Below are 18160 nucleotides of genomic sequence, written 5' to 3' on the forward strand. Positions count from 1 at the left end.
GTCACTTACAGATGAAATACTACAAACTTACCATCTTACACAGTTGACTCAATTTTTGTAGACTTACCTTTAAGTGGGTAATTAAATACCTACGTACTATACTTGTCTTCACTTGCAACATTTACAATTACTCCATTCGTCACTGCTTAAATTTTGAACTTATATTTTAAATGATTTGTTTATAGGAATTTTGGGTACCAAAGAATATCGTAAACCAGAATGGGTGACCCACATGGAAGAACTCCAAGCAGCATTGAAAGGTAAAAATATTTTAATTATATAAACAATTATCTACATAATTATTAACTATAACACATTAGTACTAATTAATTTTCTTGAATTACTTATTATTCTATTTATGAATAATACATAATAAATGACATGAACGATCTTTTAATAGTATCTTTATTTAATTAAATTTAGGTACCTATCTGTATTTCCTAAAGTCGAATATAAACTATTTTAAAATAGCCTAGACGCATGATTGGACATTAGGGTCATTATAATAATTATTATCACCATCTGCTAAACGATTCATTTGTATCGGGTTGTCCAAATGTGACATCAAATAGGGGACATCTGAAATGTCATGATTTACGACGAAGGTGTCAGAGAGTTGTAAAAAGCAATATAAATACTTATATTTTCTGCCTATAAAATATTCCGTGAGAACGTTATATTAAAATCGATATTTTTCAACAACTTCATATTGTAACATAATTGTGACATAATTTTGTCAAGGGGATAAAAGATTTTTTATGAAGTGTGATTATGGGGAAAGAAGTAAAAAAATACCGAAAATCAAATGACGTCATTTATAGACGACCTCTGATAACTTATCGTATTAAGTTTTTTGGGTTAATACTGAGTATTTTTCCTCCTTTCCTCAACGTTTCGAGAATACACGGTAACAATCTAAACACATTGTACTACAATCAACCGTTTAAGAGCTTGTCCATATGATGCGTCTCTCGACGCGATACGTCGCGACTGCATATGGATGGCTCAATGAGGTTACATGTACCTGGAATGCGCGCGAGTTTTAATGCACGAGTCAAATCGCGCCATCTGGACAAGGCCTAAGTCTCAAACAAACCAGCTGATAACTTAATTTTTATTTTAAAATAAATCTGTCATCGATCATTTTGTCGATGTATAGATATGCCTATATTAGATTACCTACTTATCTAGTGTTAGAGAAGACATATTTCACTTTAATTATTTGATGTATAATGTTTTTATAGCTACTCAATCGGTACCCACTTTCGTCAAAGAGATTATTGGTGTACGAGCAAAAGAAGAAGAGACTGTTGTGTTTGATTGCCAATATTCAGGAAATCCTAACCCAGGTAAATACAAAAAGACGTTACCAATGTATCTCACGATACCAGCTTATACCACTTCGATAATATATAACTTCTAGGTACCTACCTGTGAGATGCAAGTCATATTTATGTTGTTATAACGCGTTTCGTGGCTATAGTATGTTTATATATTGTTTTACAAAGCATTTCTGCTCCGAATCAGAGCATTAAGTAGAGGTTTTATTAACAAACTATTTTACGATGAATGGTGGTTATCCATTCGTACAACCCAATCGGTCATTTTTCTAGACCAAATAATATATAAACTAAAAAAACAACATGTAGTTTTTGCCAGTTTAGGGATCGAAACCTCATTTATATGAGCGCTCTCCACCTACGCCACAAATAAAGGTCATAATTAAATTTCAAAAAAATAAATAAAATTATACAGGAATAGAACCTTTCATTAAAATCAGAATATTATCGATAGCAGAATTAAATTTAAAAACATCTGAATATTGAAATGAGCACAATCATTGCATGTATTGCTTAATTCAAAACATATAACGTTTTTGTCGATAATATTTTCTAAAACGATTTAATTTTGACCATTAGTAGAAAATAATAAAAAAACGATTGTTATATATTTTTTAGATATTATCTGGTATCACGATGACAAGATTGTATTAAATGATGAAAACGTTAAGATTCGCATTAAAGAAAACAAGACAACATTGACCATTCAAAAAGCGACTAAGAAAAATGAAGGAAACTATCTATGTAAAGCAAGCAGTGATATCGGAATGGCTGTTACAAAAGCAAAACTCCAAGTGTCTTCTGTAGAAGAGAGCAAGGTTCAAGAATTGAAACCTAAAAAATCAGTCGTAGAAGAAACAACTGTGAGTGAAACAGTTATCGATACTGTAAAAGGAGTCGCTGATGTAACGGACGTAGAAGTTATCGAATCCACCGTTGAAATCAAAAAGATTGACAAAAAGAAAGCAAAGAGAATCATCCCCATCGAAGAATCTTTAGCTACCTCAGACATTGCATCATTCAAGAAGATCGATGATAAGACCATCAAGAAACGTCCTGAAGGTGAAAAGGCTGAACCATTGATTTCCCCGCATAAGCATATCACAACATCCATAATCCAAGAAGATGAAATCATAGAAAACTTGGTTGTCGAAACATTCGAAAGAGTATTTGGAAGAGTCGAGAGGACCAAAGTGCGAGAGTTTATGGCTACAGAAATAAAAGAAACCCTTGAGGTAATAAGTGCCAGAGAATTTGGAGCAGGAGAAAACCCGTTGATAGAACTCGCGAAAATCGGGTTCTTAGTGAGACAGGGCGTTACAGTACAAGAAATTATAACTCTTTACAATTCGTCACTATTCCCGGCACTGAGCACACCTCAATCTCAATCAGCATTGGTTCAAGTTGTAGAGCGCCAAGGCCACGGAGCACTGATCACAGAAGTTCTAACAGAAGAGTCCGCTCAAGATGAGCAAACTGTGGGATCCATGGTTGGTTTTAGAGCCTTTATGAAGGTGGTCGAATTAAAATATGCTACTGTGGAAGAAATTATTGTACAATTTTGCCCCGAAGACTTCACGTCACGAACATGGGAAGACAAACAACCAGAGATTGTGAGTATTAATTTCATAGTTTATTTATTTAATACAAATTCGCTTAACATAAAAATAACTGTAAGTCTCTCTCTAATAAGTCTCATTTGGCAAAATTGTTATATTTTATAAATATTTAACATGATTTAAGATTATTCTGGATTATAAAACTTATCTTAGTAAAATATGTTTTATAATATAAACGAACTTTTTCAAATGAAAACAATAATTTATAGAAGGGTGTTGATATTGGTTTACCAAGAAGGTGCATATAAAAACATAACAATGTTAGCAAGTATGGATACACGATACACGATAAAGAGTGACAATAATATGATGATATCATATTATTGTATTGACTATTTTCCTCTCAAAAAAAAAACATAACCTAAACCTTTACATTGGGTGATTACGAGAAAACGTGCACAATATTAATATTTTTGATATTGTAGAATAAATACATTCTAGATAATAAAAAAATTCCGATCCTAAGCTAGATTTTGAGGACAGGTTATTATTTATAAACTATTTATTTTAGGGCTTGCGCAGACAGAGCGCGGTCAGGCGGTCTGCGTTCCGCGTTCGGAGTTCGGCGTTCTTTGTACTGTATGGACTTCATACTGTATGGGTACACAGCCGGTGGTCAGACCGCGCCGGTCAATTGGAACGCTGGAGTTCTGGAGTTCTATGCCCGGAATTACAAAGAACGCCGTACCTCCGCTGAGCAGTCACACAACATAGAGCGAAACCACACGGGGGAGTGAGTACGCAACAGCGGTGCTTTCTCACTTCCACTCGCAGTCGGAATATAGCGGTCAAGCATTATGCAGCGCTTGTGTCAGTACAACGTTTGTAAACAAATGGAACGCTTTATTGTTGACCGCCACCTGTCTGCTGTCCCTGAACGTTAGCGGTCAACGGTCGGTTGAACGCAGAACTCCGACCGCTCTCTGTCTGCGCAAGCCCTTATGGGTGTATTGCGGCTTATCACTAACTGACATTTTTTTATTACAGACGGAACCAGATGATTTGGCAACTGATGAAGTTATTGAAGAAACTAAAGATACACGAACTGGTTTGTATTTTTATAAAACTGTTTTTCACCTTGAATTTCCCAATACTGAGCAACTAAGTATTTTTTTCGTCGAAAATATTATGATCGAAAAATGTATTTATAAATATTACAAACGGAAAGATAAACCATGAACATTTGAATATTCATAATATATTATGTGATCGATATGAATCAAACACACTTTGTAATAATTGGTTCTTATATATTATATAAGATAACATGCTATTAATTCTCTAGTTACTATTTTGTTTGTTTAGTAAATATTAATATCGGGAAATAACATACTATGATCAACATAGGATTAGTTATTATTTTATTTGTGCAATATGTATTTCATGTCGATTTTTAACAATTATTTTTTTTGTACACCATGCTCGATCCCAAGAAATGGGCCTGCACAGAGTGGAGGTTGTATTAAGAGATTTTTTTTGTTTTTACGTGAAATTGCCCGACCCGGGTTTCAAACTCGGGACCCACGACATTATGAGCCAACGCGTAACGGCACGACCATCGTATTCTTAAAATTTATTGACGATTGGTGAAGCGAAAACGATGAAAATGGTTATTAAAGTTCATCTTCTAAAAAATCGACTTACCCACTTAGTTTTTCCCAAGCATCGTAAAAAGATAATTATAACAATAAGAAGTATAGTAATATTTATTTTGTAATAAATTCCATTTTTTATTGATAGCTCTTTCTATTGTCATTCAAGACGAATTTATGAAATTGAATCTAATTAATATTATAATTACTATGCTACTATATTATTTAATATTATAAATTATTAGTCATTAATTTATTCGAAAATAACATATTGTCATTTGCACATGGCAGCGGTGGCGAACCTATGACACGTTTGGCACGCAGAGGAATTCTGTTGGCACTGAAAATAATTTTAGAATCATAATACAACCTCAAACACTTCCGCGTAGATGTAAATTTTTTAAGAAGAACCAAACAGAAGTTCTATTTAAAGTGGAATTTTGACTTCTTCAGAAAACCGCTTGTATTGTATTGTATTAAATTTGTTTTATGTTTGCAGCGATAAATTTAGCTCGAAAAATGCTTTGCCCTTTGATTTCTGCGAAAACACTCGGTCGTCGGTCAATAAAAATCCCACTGTTTCAAATATTTTTACCACGTCATAAAAAATGGTTCACTACCCCTGGCATAGGGCACATCGCAAATATGTTGAAGAAACTATTCTTCTACCACGTGGAGCCTTCTATGGTCTTCATATGAAAATCGCTAAAGCAAGTTTCAGGAATTCATCATAAGTGTTATGTTTTTAATATAACAAATAATGACAATGCTCACCGTTTTTGTATTTGTTACCTAGTTCACTTTTTGTTATATAATATTATGTTCAGGTTAAATCTATATAGAATAAGGTTTCCTTCAATATCTTTGGAATATCGTTGTGGTGACAAGTAGGTAAACAGTGGAAAAAATATTTAGTAATTTTATGAAATCTTGTGTTTTTCAGGAGTGAAAAAGACAAAGAGAGTTAAGAAGACTAAAGAAATCGTGCAAGGTTTGTATAATTCCAAATACTATTATATTAAAAATAATTATTATAAATCATTTATTTCACTTCAGTATAGATTTAATCTTTATGAATATATTCTCAATAATATTTTTTTTCAGTATAATATTACGTAATTTTTAAAGTTTTAATTTAATTTAGTTGAATAGAGAATCTATTATATGATTATTTATTAAGTATAGTGACGATACAATCCTTATTATCCACATATTATTATTATGCATTATTGGAATGCTGCTTTGTAGTATATTCCTATATTATTGTAAGCTGCAACCTTAATGCTTTTAAATAAGAAGCGATGTCTTCTATAGTGCTAACAGTACTGCGACTCAATATACATATACCTCCACGGGTTTACCGATAATTATTACGAACATGTGTAAACATTTAAGATATATTAACATATCTTCTATCCGAACTCACTCCTGGTTACTTTAATTATATATTGTGAATAAAATTAAATTAACTTAGTGAGTTATAATTAATAAAGAAAATTGGTGATATTTTGTTCATCGAATTGGAATGTTTTTACTGTAACATTTTAAAGTGTGATTGAGCAATAACTAGTTGATATACTTTTGAGTTTTCATTTCAGCAATTGTTTTGTTTTATTATAATATAATAAAACTTTAATTAATATCAATTTTTACTGGACACTGTCTTAATTTAACAAGTTTTTAACGCGTTTGGTGGACAGTATTTAGTATAAAATTTAAAGTGATGAATAAATGCTTAAAATCTGGAAAATGGTTGATTTATAAAACTATCTTTTGGTTGTATTTATCACCCTACTGTGTTATTTTCTCTTTTTCCTTTTTCAAGCTTATTAATATAGTATGCTTTTCGTGACCGTGACGATGTAAACAACGCAACGGAAATATAAAAAATAATCGCTTTTTCCTACGAGGAAAACTTATTTTATTTTATTTATACTATAATAATTATTGAGCTTTCAAATAAAAAAAACAATTACCCATGCGCAATGTCTAGAAGCCAATTATTATTAAGTACCTATAGTAATATTTATTATTAACATCAGTGCTTATTTAGTTAACATATAAATTGAATCAAAATATGAATTTATTATCAAATGATAATTATTACCATTCAAAAGTTAATATTGTTTTAATATGTATATATTTTTGAACGGTTGTTTGAATTCATATTTTGAGACTATCGTATTTAGTTGAAAAGGTTATTAAACCCCGTAGGCTTTTGTAGTTGCTTTTTTAGCATTTTTTTAGGATTTTTTTGGTGCTTTTTTCTGGGGGGGAAACATTATAAATGCTCCGTTTAGTTTATTTACAGCAAAGGTATTATTTATTCAGACGTGTATTTTTGTTTCATGAAAACCAATCAAAACATAAAATAATCTCGTATAGAATAATTAATTTTTCTAAGCATAGAATTTTCTCGATATCGGCATTAAGCCATAAGTAATGAGTTTATAAAATCATGTTTATAATTATTTTTTAATATAAATAATATATTATATATTTCTAAAAGCATTTTTAGGTCAGAAGTTGTCATTTTTTTCTGTTTCCGAACTCAGTACAACTACGCGAATAAATAAATTGTAATATATTCGTTTTTATTGCTTTTTTTCAAGATTTAATGATCTTGTCGAGACGTGTTACCGATTTTATGTTGTTGTCAACTGTAGTCAAGCCACTCAATTTGTACATCCGTCAATGGTGCTTGTTGTGCCTGATCATAAATAGCTAATTAAGCTTTGTTCACTGATTATACGTGAAATATTATGCCAAGTTTACGTGACACTTTAGTATCCTTATAATATTATGTGAAGTATAACTTCTGTGTAGCAATCATGTGGCATCATTGAAGATTTTCACTGATTTTCAGAGGTATATATTATATGCATTGAGGTGTACTAAAATATGTATGTTGCGTAAACTGTTAAATTTGTTTTTTACAGTAATTTCGAATGAATTTTAAAAATGTGAATTTACCTGGGTTATCCGTCTTATTCAGGGAGAAACCAAATTCTTTTAATTTCCATCAGTCGTAACGAATACACCCTTCAATAAATAAGTATATATTTTAGTGAGCCTCTTTTGATTATCCGTCAATGAATATATAAAAAACGCGTCATCCAAAGATATATTATCACTTTAAATTTTTTCGAAATAATTTAATAATAATAATAATTGATCCACAATAATATTGTCAATTTCTCTATATTATCTCAAATACATAATAAAGCTATCAGTTTTAAGACTGTTAATAGGAAATTCTGGATAAAATAACTCATATATTTTGATATATTATACTTATTCCTTCTCTTTGGGTAGGTGGTGAAAATTTGGTAAATTTCTAGTGATTTTAGACGTGGTAGTTTATTGTAATGATTATTAATGGTGTCTTTAGATAAAGCGCTTATAACATGCTTATTAAAATGCTTTCATATTAATAAGAGTGCAATTATTAACAGTGCGAAAATTCTTCAATGGAATGGCTTACAGAAAGAGTGCGATTTTATTTCAAATGCGAGAGTAAGTACTTACATTTCTTAGATTATGCATGAGATGTGTTTTTGCTTTCATATTTCTTTACAATATATACCTATTATATAAATGCTTTTATCTTTATTGCAATCTATGTGTATCTTAGACATATGAAACTTTACCAACCCTTTATTATAGTGATAAATAGATTTTAAATTTATCAACTTTGTCATAATACACATTACATACTTTCACAGAAATCAGCGATGAAAACTCTAAGCAACAAACTGTTTTGATTGAACAATCAATGGAAATACATAAAAAATCCAGCCCCAAAAAACATTTGGAAGAAATCGAATCAGAGACCGAAGAAACGGAGGAAACAACTATTAAGAAAATGGCGTTCAAAAAGCCTAAAGAACAATATGAAAATATTTCTGAAGAGTCGATTGAATCATTAGAAAAAATGGATTCAGAGTATAGTTCAACAATGCCATTCGACACATCATCCAATGTGGCTGAAGTTATTTCATTCACTGAAGCACCCAATATGACAATCGACCAAAGACAACAGCATGATAAGGCTACAGTAAAACTAGAAACATTTAATGCGGTTTTGAAAAGGCAAGTCGAGTCGCATGAAAAGGAAATTGACACCGATGTATTCAAACAAAATGAAGCATTTGCGAAACCACAGATTCTACCTGTGCAATCATTTGAAGTTAATGAAGTATCAACTGAATCTCACGTGGGTGAGCTAGAACTTAAAAAGGAATGTGCTTCATTCACTCCTAAAAAGACAATAATATTCAACGATAGCATAGTCACATCTGAGGCATTAGCCAATATTGATTCAGTTCAGTTCGAAAAAAGTAATTTGGAAATGGATCATGCAAACTATGAGCTTATTTTACAAGAAGCTATGGATGTTATAGAACCAATGGTGTCACACAAAGAAGAAGAATATACGTCTTCTTCGCGGTCTGAAAGTTTTACTGCCCAGGGTAACATAATCCCACAGCAGTCTATTCTTATAACAGAAACAAGAGAAGAAATGAAAGAAGACGAAATAAATAAAAAGCCATTGGACAAACCTGTTATGCCTCATATCGGTATTTCTGTTCTCGAATCATTGCAAGTAAATGAATTGTTTATTGATGATAAATCGGGTAAATACTATCCAGAATTATTCGTCCCTACTGAAGTAGCTACACCTAATGTAATTACTGCAAATCAACTTACTACAGAGATTATAAATGCACCCGAAGTTGAAGGTATTTTTACATCTGGAAAATTACCGCCTTCACAAGAAGCTGATTTAAGTTTGAATTTGGATGAGAGCATTGTCATATCTGAACAAAATGTTCAAGACAAGGAAGATATTTTCAATGAACAGACTGCCCCAATTCAGTTCTCAGCCAACTCTGAATATTCTTTATTACAAAGCGTATCTAACTTTATCCCCGATATACAAACAAAAGAATCAATATTCTCTAAAACTGAAACAGATTCTAAAACAGCTGACGTCGAACTTATTGAGCAGGAACATATAACAAATATAGAAGTACTGCCGGCTGAATCAGAAAACGAATATACGAGAGATTCAATAAAAGCCAAAGAGACAGCTGTAACAACATTTAATCTTTTAGAAAGTAATAAAGTAACGTCAGTAATGGTGCAAGATTCAGAAGTTGGCTTTGAAAATATATTGCAAGATAAAGAGGCCCAGGCTTCGTTCAGTGTTAATGCAAGGGAGCCAATATCAACAACAGAAATACAAAGTGTTGACCAGCCAATTGACTTTGAAAATGATTTTAAAATGATTCCAGAAGAAATTACAACATTTATTGAGCCTTTTAATGCAAAACAGGTATCGATTACTATGTCTCATGAGAATGAAATAAATCAAGAGTTCGAAATGAAAACCACATCTAATGTAATAACAAACTTCACTCCCGTCGAAAGTTTAACAGTCACCGATACTTCTGTATCTGAAAAGGAAGGATCATTTGTGACACCTACTCCATCACTGTATCAGAGCAAAATGACGTCATCGCATGGATTGAAAACAACTGTAGTAGAAGAAATTAATTTGAGCAGTCATACAGACACATTAGACAAAGATGAGTTTTCAGTAAGCCATGCTAGCAAACAACAAAGTTTGCATAATGAATTGATGGTAGAAGTCCCATTAACAGGTGAAAATGTGAAGGATACTGAAGATATAAAGCCAGTGAAAGCTACTGCCGATTCAGAATTTCTAGAATGCTCTGGAATAGATATAGTAGAGATACTCCCCGGAGATACAGAAAAAGATTTCTTAGCGGATGTAAATCCGTTCGAGCAATTTGCCAAACCGGACATGCTAGTAAATCATGTTGTCGCTACTACTTCAGAGGTTAATTCAGAGCCATCCATTTCTGAAATTAATAAGATCAATAATGTATTTGAAAAAGCTTCTGAATATCAATCAACATTTAAGTCAATTATCATAAGTACACAACAGCCAGTTGAATTTGAAAATCAACTCGATAATTTCAATAAACCAGATGAACAAGCTATCTCTTCATCGTTGACAGAAGATATCTGTTTACCAATCAATGTTTCCCAAGTAATAAGTGATGAGACGGAAGGGGAATATAACAGTGACGTAGTACCATCTTTCTCTAATGCCTCACCTAATATTACCGGCAGAAATATCGCAATATCATCAGAATTAATTACAGATACTGGCATTGGAATTATCTTACCGACTGATGACAGGTCATCACTCAAAAAGGCAGTTAAATCAAGTGAACTATGCTCTGAAGTATTTGTATCTCAGGCAGATTTGCAAGAAAAAGAAATGTCATTGGAAATATCAAAGCAGCCGTCATCAGTAGCTAATGTGGAAGTCATTGTTGGAAAGAGTCTTTTGGTAGAAGAAGTTATTACAAATTTGAATACATCAAATATTGAAGATGCGAAAAAGCCAGTTAATGAGCTCGCAAAAATAAGCATCCCTCAAAATGAAGCCATAATAAGTGAAACTGTTTCAACAAGCGGTAATACAATAGATTTGACCGAAACAAAGACTAAAAATGAAACAGCAACACAAGATCATGATACTCTTAATATAGCAGTTTCAAGTGAAATAATTCTAGCTGAACTCGAGGGTAACTATGTCAAAGACGTTTTACCGAAGAACATTTCTGTTGATTCTGAATACATAGAACAGCAAGGTTTGTCCATTACAGAGGTTTTATCAGAATCCAAAGAATCTCAGTTGATACTTCATAAGCAAGATAATTTAGTATCAGCGTCTCCGAATATGGATTCTGTCGGAAAAGTTGCGTCAACGTGCGAAATAGTTTTGTCGTCTAATACAACTGATATAGTCAAAGTGGACGAAATAACATGTTTTGCTAATAGTGAACATATTCCACTTACAACTGTAGAACAATCAGTGTGTATCAGTGAAGAAAAAGAAGGTTTGTTAAGTATGCCTAACTTAGGTTTATCTAAAACAGCTGAAGTGGATTTTACTGGAAAAGAAAGTTTCATCACTACCATTACCATTGCCGATGACAAAGAAGACCAACTAAAAGACATTGAAATACCAAAAGAAATATCAGCTACCTCTGACATTATCCCTTTCAAAACTACACTAAAAACACAAATTGTACCCGATATTTCTGTTGAGGAACTTGAGATTAAACCTTCGCCTAAACTTACAGCTAGTTTACAACACACACTTTTTACCTCATTAGTAAACACAGACATATCTTCTGCGGAAGCTGAAGGTATGTTACACGAAAATATTCTTCCCAATCAAAAGCATGCAGAAACTACCTTAAATTGTGAGCAAGTGGCTTTAGTGACAGAAACATACTCACAAGATACTGAAAATAAGCTTGAACCTGTTGAACCGGCTACTTACGAGCAAGCCCATCCAGCATTTTCTGACAAGATAGTTGCTCAAAGTAGTGATGTTGTCGCTCAAGACAATACGACTGATTTGGAAGAGCAACAACCTACTAAAACTGTAGAAGCCGTTCCCGTTCACTACACATATGAGGCTCTGTCACAATCTAAGCATATTACTGCTGAAAAAGAAACCGAGTTCACTGAACGCCCTGCAGAAATCAAACAAGAAGCGCAATTTTCATACGAATTGCAAAAGGCCGTGAACGTGTCTGAAGTATTTTCTGAAAATGAAAATGTCAATAAAGAAGATGAGAGCGTTCCTGAATTTAAACCTGTATCTCAAAATACTACTATTCTTAACTACATTCCAGACTATAAAGTAGCACAAAAACTAGAAACTAATATTGAGGACAATATCAGCGATGTAGATAAGTTCAAAAAAGATTCCCAAAAGGCTAATTTAGAAACTATTCCTTTGAAATCATATAATTGCCAAGAAGTTCAAGTAGAAGAAAGCGAAGTTAACTTAGAAAAGTCAATGGAAAAAAGTTTGGTAAATGCTAGCATTCAAATAGGCGAAAATGAAAGCATCACCATGAACTCAGTTGTTTGTGTAGATACAGAAGAAAGTTTTGATACGAAAACACCAAATACTGAGAAAGCTCACGCTAATGTAATTCCACAAAAAGTTGTAGAACAATCAGAAATTATTCCAAATTATGGTTTGGGGGAAATGAAAACTGAATCACCATTGACCAGTTTTGCGATGACTGATCATACGGTATTAGAAAGCTTACAAAATACGGAACCCGTAATAAATGAAAGTGAATCAATTCTTTCATTAAAAGAAACTCCCAGTAAAAAAAATGCATCGTTGGAATTCCAATATGAACAACCATTAGAAATGACTGAAACAGTTGTGTCAGAAAAAGAAATTACTGAGGAGTTTGCTAAAGAGCACACAGAAGCCAGTGCACACCAAACAATTGATGTCACCAGAATCACAGCTATTCACAGTTCCATTTTTCCCAGTGATAATGTTTCTGAACAGCAGCATTTAACAACACCATCAGCAAAGGCAAATATTTTACAAACCAATTCTGACCATGTTACAATCTCAGAAAATATTTTACCAGAATCAGAAAACTACTTTGAAGGTGCATTTAAACCACAAACAAGTGTCGCCACACCAAATATAGAATTTGTCAATACAAAAATGGTTACTGAAATCATTGCTAATAATAAAGAAGGCATAATTGATTCTTTCGAATCGCCTGTAAATGTGATCGCAAGGCCCAATATTGACATTAATGAAGTTATTGAGCACAGCGTAACAAAAGCTGAAGAATTTATCGAAGATATTCCTCAAACGCAAGATATATCAAAGACAATAAAAATCGAACACGTTACCCATTCAAGCCTCTCCAAAACCGTTATAATGGCTAATGAAAAAGAGACTATATTAGATTCCGTTACACCTTCTTTACCTTCTAAAGCCCAATTGGCGCTCGACCTTGAAAACAGTATAAGTATTTGTGAACCACAAATCGAACAGAGTAATTTGACTGATTTAACTACACTCACATACAAAGAAACCAACGCTACCCCAACTATTATTAGTACGAAAACTGCAGTAACATACCAGGAAAACTGTTTAGGATCTACTGCAGATCTAGATTCAAACAAATTCAATTCAACTACAGCAAACATCGTTCAAGATAAATTTGTCAGTATTACATCTTCACAACCGATTGCAGAAGAAAGAGCAACAGAAATATGGGAAAAAATGCTGCAAGATTGCTCTGAAGCTAAACAGGTAATAACTGAAAACTTTGGCATTACAGTAACCAAACAAACGTGTGAAGAGAAAGAAGGCGAAATGGGTTTAAACGCATATCCAAAAGAACTGTCCGCGCACAGAGGATTTGAAAGTGATATCGCTGTGCAGCATTCAGAAGTAAATCTACATGAATCACCAATCAATTTCGATTCTGAATCATTTGATAAAGTACAGGGATCACTTAAACACAATCTAGTGGAAAGTGTGTGCGTCACAGATAATATTGTCCACGAATCAGAGGAAAACAATATCGAAAATTTCAGCTTTAGTAAACAGAAACCAAGGGAAAATATCGATGAATTTATCTCTATACACGTATCAGAGATAATTCCGAACTATAGTGAGGATACATTGGACATTCATAAAGCAAGTCATGTTCAAGCAGAAAAACAAATAATTCCTAATCTTTTCCTTGAAACATGTGAAATAAATCCAGATATTAGTTTAAGCGACATCACAAACGATGCACTGAAAACGGAAAAGGCATTCGTTGAATTCACTGAAAAGTCGGGAGTGTGTGTAACAGAAAATTTTGTAAATAATTCCGAAGATATTTTATCGGACGATTTAGAAAAAAACAGAGTTTTCCATAAAGCAAATATTTCTGTAAAAGAAAGCAGCAGTGTTTCGGTAACTCAAATAGGTACAAACGAAAAAGAAACAGACATGCAAAGTACTCCAGAAACTGATGTTAAAAATGCCACTACAATGATGACTACTGCTTTCTCAGTTGTCCAAAAGGAAATGATAACACCAGATACAGACGTAGCCAATATTAGTATGCCCAACATATTAAAAGAGCAGGCTAAGACCGACCATCTGGAGTCGCATCATATCACCACTTTAGAGACGCCAATATACATTAGTGAAACTGAAATTATAGACAAAACCGAGCACAAAACGGATCGTATTAATACAACAATGACCAATTTCCTTCCGACAGTGTCTACGTTGGACGTGATTGTTCAAGAGAAAGAACAAATTTCTAATGAATTCGTAAAACCAGAAACACAAACTGGCAATGTAGAATTGGAAACATCTTCTGCCCTACAGAAACGTGACACCACCATTTTAGAATCCGTTAAAATTGATGAACTCACGGTGAAACCTACTGTTACACAAATTCTTCCAACTCATTTAGAATTCAACAGTGTTTATCAACAAGAAGTTATTGTATCAAATGATAATGAAGACTTTGAAACTAAAACATCAGATACTTTTAAAGCAGATGTTACTTTTATCGAGAAAAAGGGTGTCACAATTGTTGAAGTATTCCCACAATCCAGTGACAAAGATATCGAGGCTAAAGAGCGACCTGCTGCTACACAAATTCTTCCAACGCATTTAGAATTCAACAGTGTTTTACAGCAAGAAGTTATTGTATCAAACGATAATGAAGATTTTGAAACGAAAAAATCAGATGCTTTTAAAGCAGATGTTAGCTTTATCGAAAAGAAGGGTGTTACCATTGTTCAAGTATTCCCACAATCCAGCGACAAAGATATTGAAGCTAAAGAGCAACCTGCTGCTACACAAATTCTTCCAACGCATTTAGAATTCAACAGTGTTTTACAGCAAGAAGTTATTGTATCAAACGATAATGAAGATTTTGAAACGAAAAAATCAGATGCTTTTAAAGCAGATGTTAGCTTTATCGAGAAAAGGGGTGTCACCATTGTTCAAGTATTTCCACAATCCAGTGACAAAGATATTGAAGCTAAAGAGCAACCTGCTGCTACACAAATTCTTCCAACGCATTTAGAATTCAATAGTGTTTTACAGCAAGAAGTTGTTGTATCAAACGATAATGAAGATTTTGAAACGAAAAAATCAGATGCTTTTAAAGCAGATGTTAGTTTTATCGAGAGAAAGGGTGTCACAATTGTTGAAGTATTCCCACAATCCAGTGACAAAGATATTGAGGCTAAAGAGCAACCTGCTGCTACACAAATTCTTCCAACGCATTTAGAATTCAACAGTGTTTTACAGCAAGAAGTTATTGTATCAAACGATAATGAAGATTTTGAAACGGCAAAATCAGATGCTTTTAAAGCAGATGTTAGTTTCATTGAAAGAAAGGGTGTCACAATTGTTGAAGTATTCCCACAATCCAGTGACAAAGATATTGAGGCTAAAGAGCAACCTGCTGCTACACAAATTCATCCAACGCATTTAGAATTCAACAGTGTTTTACAGCAAGAAGTTATTGTATCAAACGATAATGAAGATTTTGAAACGAAAAAATCAGATGCTTTTCAAGCAGATGTTAGCTTTATTGAGAAAAAGGGTGTCACCATTGTTCAAGTATTCCCACAATCCAGTGACAAAGATATTGAAGCTAAAGAGCAACCTGCTGCTATACAAATTCTTCCAACGCATTTAGAATTCAACAGTGTTTTACAGCAAGAAGTTATTGTATCAAACGATAATGAAGATTTTGAAACGAAAAAATCAGATGCTATTAAAGCAGATGTTAGTTTTATCGAGAGAAAGGGTGTCACAATTGTTGAAGTATTCCCACAATCCAGTGACAAAGATATTGAGGCTAAAGAGCAACCTGCTGCTACACAAATTCTTCCAACGCATTTAGAATTCAACAGTGTTTTACAGCAAGAAGTTATAGTATCAAACGATAATGAAGATTTTGAAACGAAAAAATCAGATGCTTTTAAAGCAGATGTTAGTTTTATCGAGAGAAAGGGTGTCACAATTGTTGAAGTATTCCCACAATCCAGTGACAAAGATATTGAAGCTAAAGAGCAACCTGCTGCTACACAAATTCTTCCAACGCATTTAGAATTCAACAGTGTTTTACAGCAAGAAGTTATTGTATCAAACGATAATGAAGATTTTGAAACGAAAAAATCAGATGCTTTTAAAGCAGATGTTAGTTTTATTGAGAAAAAGGGTGTCACCATTCTTCAAGTGTTCCCACAATCCAGTGACAAAGATATTGAAGCTAAAGAGCAACCTATTGCTTCACAGATTCTTCCAACGCATTTAGAATTCAATAGTGTGTTACAACAAGAAGTTGTCGTATCAAATGACAATGAAAACTTTGAAACAAAAAAATCAGATACTTTTAAAGCAGATGTTACTTTTATTGAGAAAAAGAGTGTCACCATTGTTGAAGTATTCCCACAATCTAGTGACAAAGATATAGACACTGAAGAGCAGCCTGAAGCATTTGCAAAGAAAAACTTTGTGCCGAACACTGCTACTGAAAGTTCTGAAATCATTTTAGATCATTCGATTGGATATGTACAAATTAAGGAAGATGCTAAACGATTTGCAAAACAACAAAATGAACGATACAATGAACCTTTTGAAATCAAAGAATGTGTTACAGATGAAAATTTTACGGACCTGGAAACTCCCTACAGCAAACTGTCACAAGCAGCAATTACATTATCAGAAAACATAAATTTGATCGTTAACGAAACAACTGTTTTAGACCATGAAGGTGAGTACCATCTCTCAGTAGAGGAATTATGGGGTTCTTCTTTTTATATAGAAGAAATCAGCGAAGAAAAAATAATAAATACATTCAATTATCAAACATTGCATACACATAAAATACACAATCATAAATTATACATTACTCCATGAAATACAAACAATTATTACATTATGACAAGCATAACATACCTACAAACCTTGAATATACGATTTCGGAAACTACACGTACCTGCGAATACATTTGAGTATCCCCACATCAGTTTCACATTGAAAATGTAGATAGGTACCTAGAAAACAAAAAAAAACATGAATTATAATATATGTACATGTAACATCTAAAGGTGCCTAAGTAATGATGCAATAAACAGTCACGTAGAACCGCGTATTCATCGCCAGAAAATTAATAAAACAATATTCCAAAAATCAATAACAAATAATTATGAAATAACCGGAACGTCGCGTATAAAATATATTTCAAAGAATTTATTATATATTTCTTTAATTTTTGAGCTAAAATCGTAACTAAAATGGCGTGTTTAAAGCGTTTTGAAACTTTTCTCGGCCGTCGTTCATTAATATTGTTAGATATCGTGTCATTAGAATATCAAAATCTCATTGTCAAAATTTTGATAAATCTTCAGGACAGTATGTATGCAGTACCAAATCATTTTTCATATATTATGTGGTTTATATGAGATATAAAAATATTTCAAGTATCAATTTTAACGTGAATATATTATATTAAAACCCTTTAAATCCATAAAATCATAAGCATTAAATATACGCCAAAATAAATACTTGCTTTGTAATCTATGAAAATATATAATTGACTACGTACATACACACGACCATAATACGAATATCAAGGGGAGTTAATAATAAAATATGAAAAGGTTTTAATAAAAAAAAACCCCCACTGCTGAACAGACCCGTATC

At 32.8% G+C, this 18160-nt stretch overlaps 1 protein-coding gene across 1 annotated transcript in view; it reads left to right on the forward strand.

The window, feature by feature from the left end:
• The window catches only part of LOC147079738 (titin-like), a 97887-nt gene that overhangs the window by 26365 nt on the left and 53362 nt on the right, over positions 1 to 18160 (forward strand). The window contains exons 16-21 of the mRNA XM_085943076.1: positions 186 to 260; positions 1245 to 1349; positions 1959 to 2953; positions 3947 to 4007; positions 5495 to 5542; positions 8277 to 17228. Coding sequence (XP_085799202.1) covers positions 186 to 260; positions 1245 to 1349; positions 1959 to 2953; positions 3947 to 4007; positions 5495 to 5542; positions 8277 to 17228 — 10236 coding nt within the window. The remainder of the gene's footprint in view (positions 1 to 185; positions 261 to 1244; positions 1350 to 1958; positions 2954 to 3946; positions 4008 to 5494; positions 5543 to 8276; positions 17229 to 18160) is intronic.

This window comes from Rhyacophila brunnea, unplaced genomic scaffold (assembly GCF_057557595.1).
Source record: "Rhyacophila brunnea isolate RB1 unplaced genomic scaffold, BYU_Rbru_1.0 scaffold_1, whole genome shotgun sequence".
NCBI classification, from domain to species: Eukaryota; Metazoa; Arthropoda; class Insecta; order Trichoptera; family Rhyacophilidae; genus Rhyacophila; species Rhyacophila brunnea.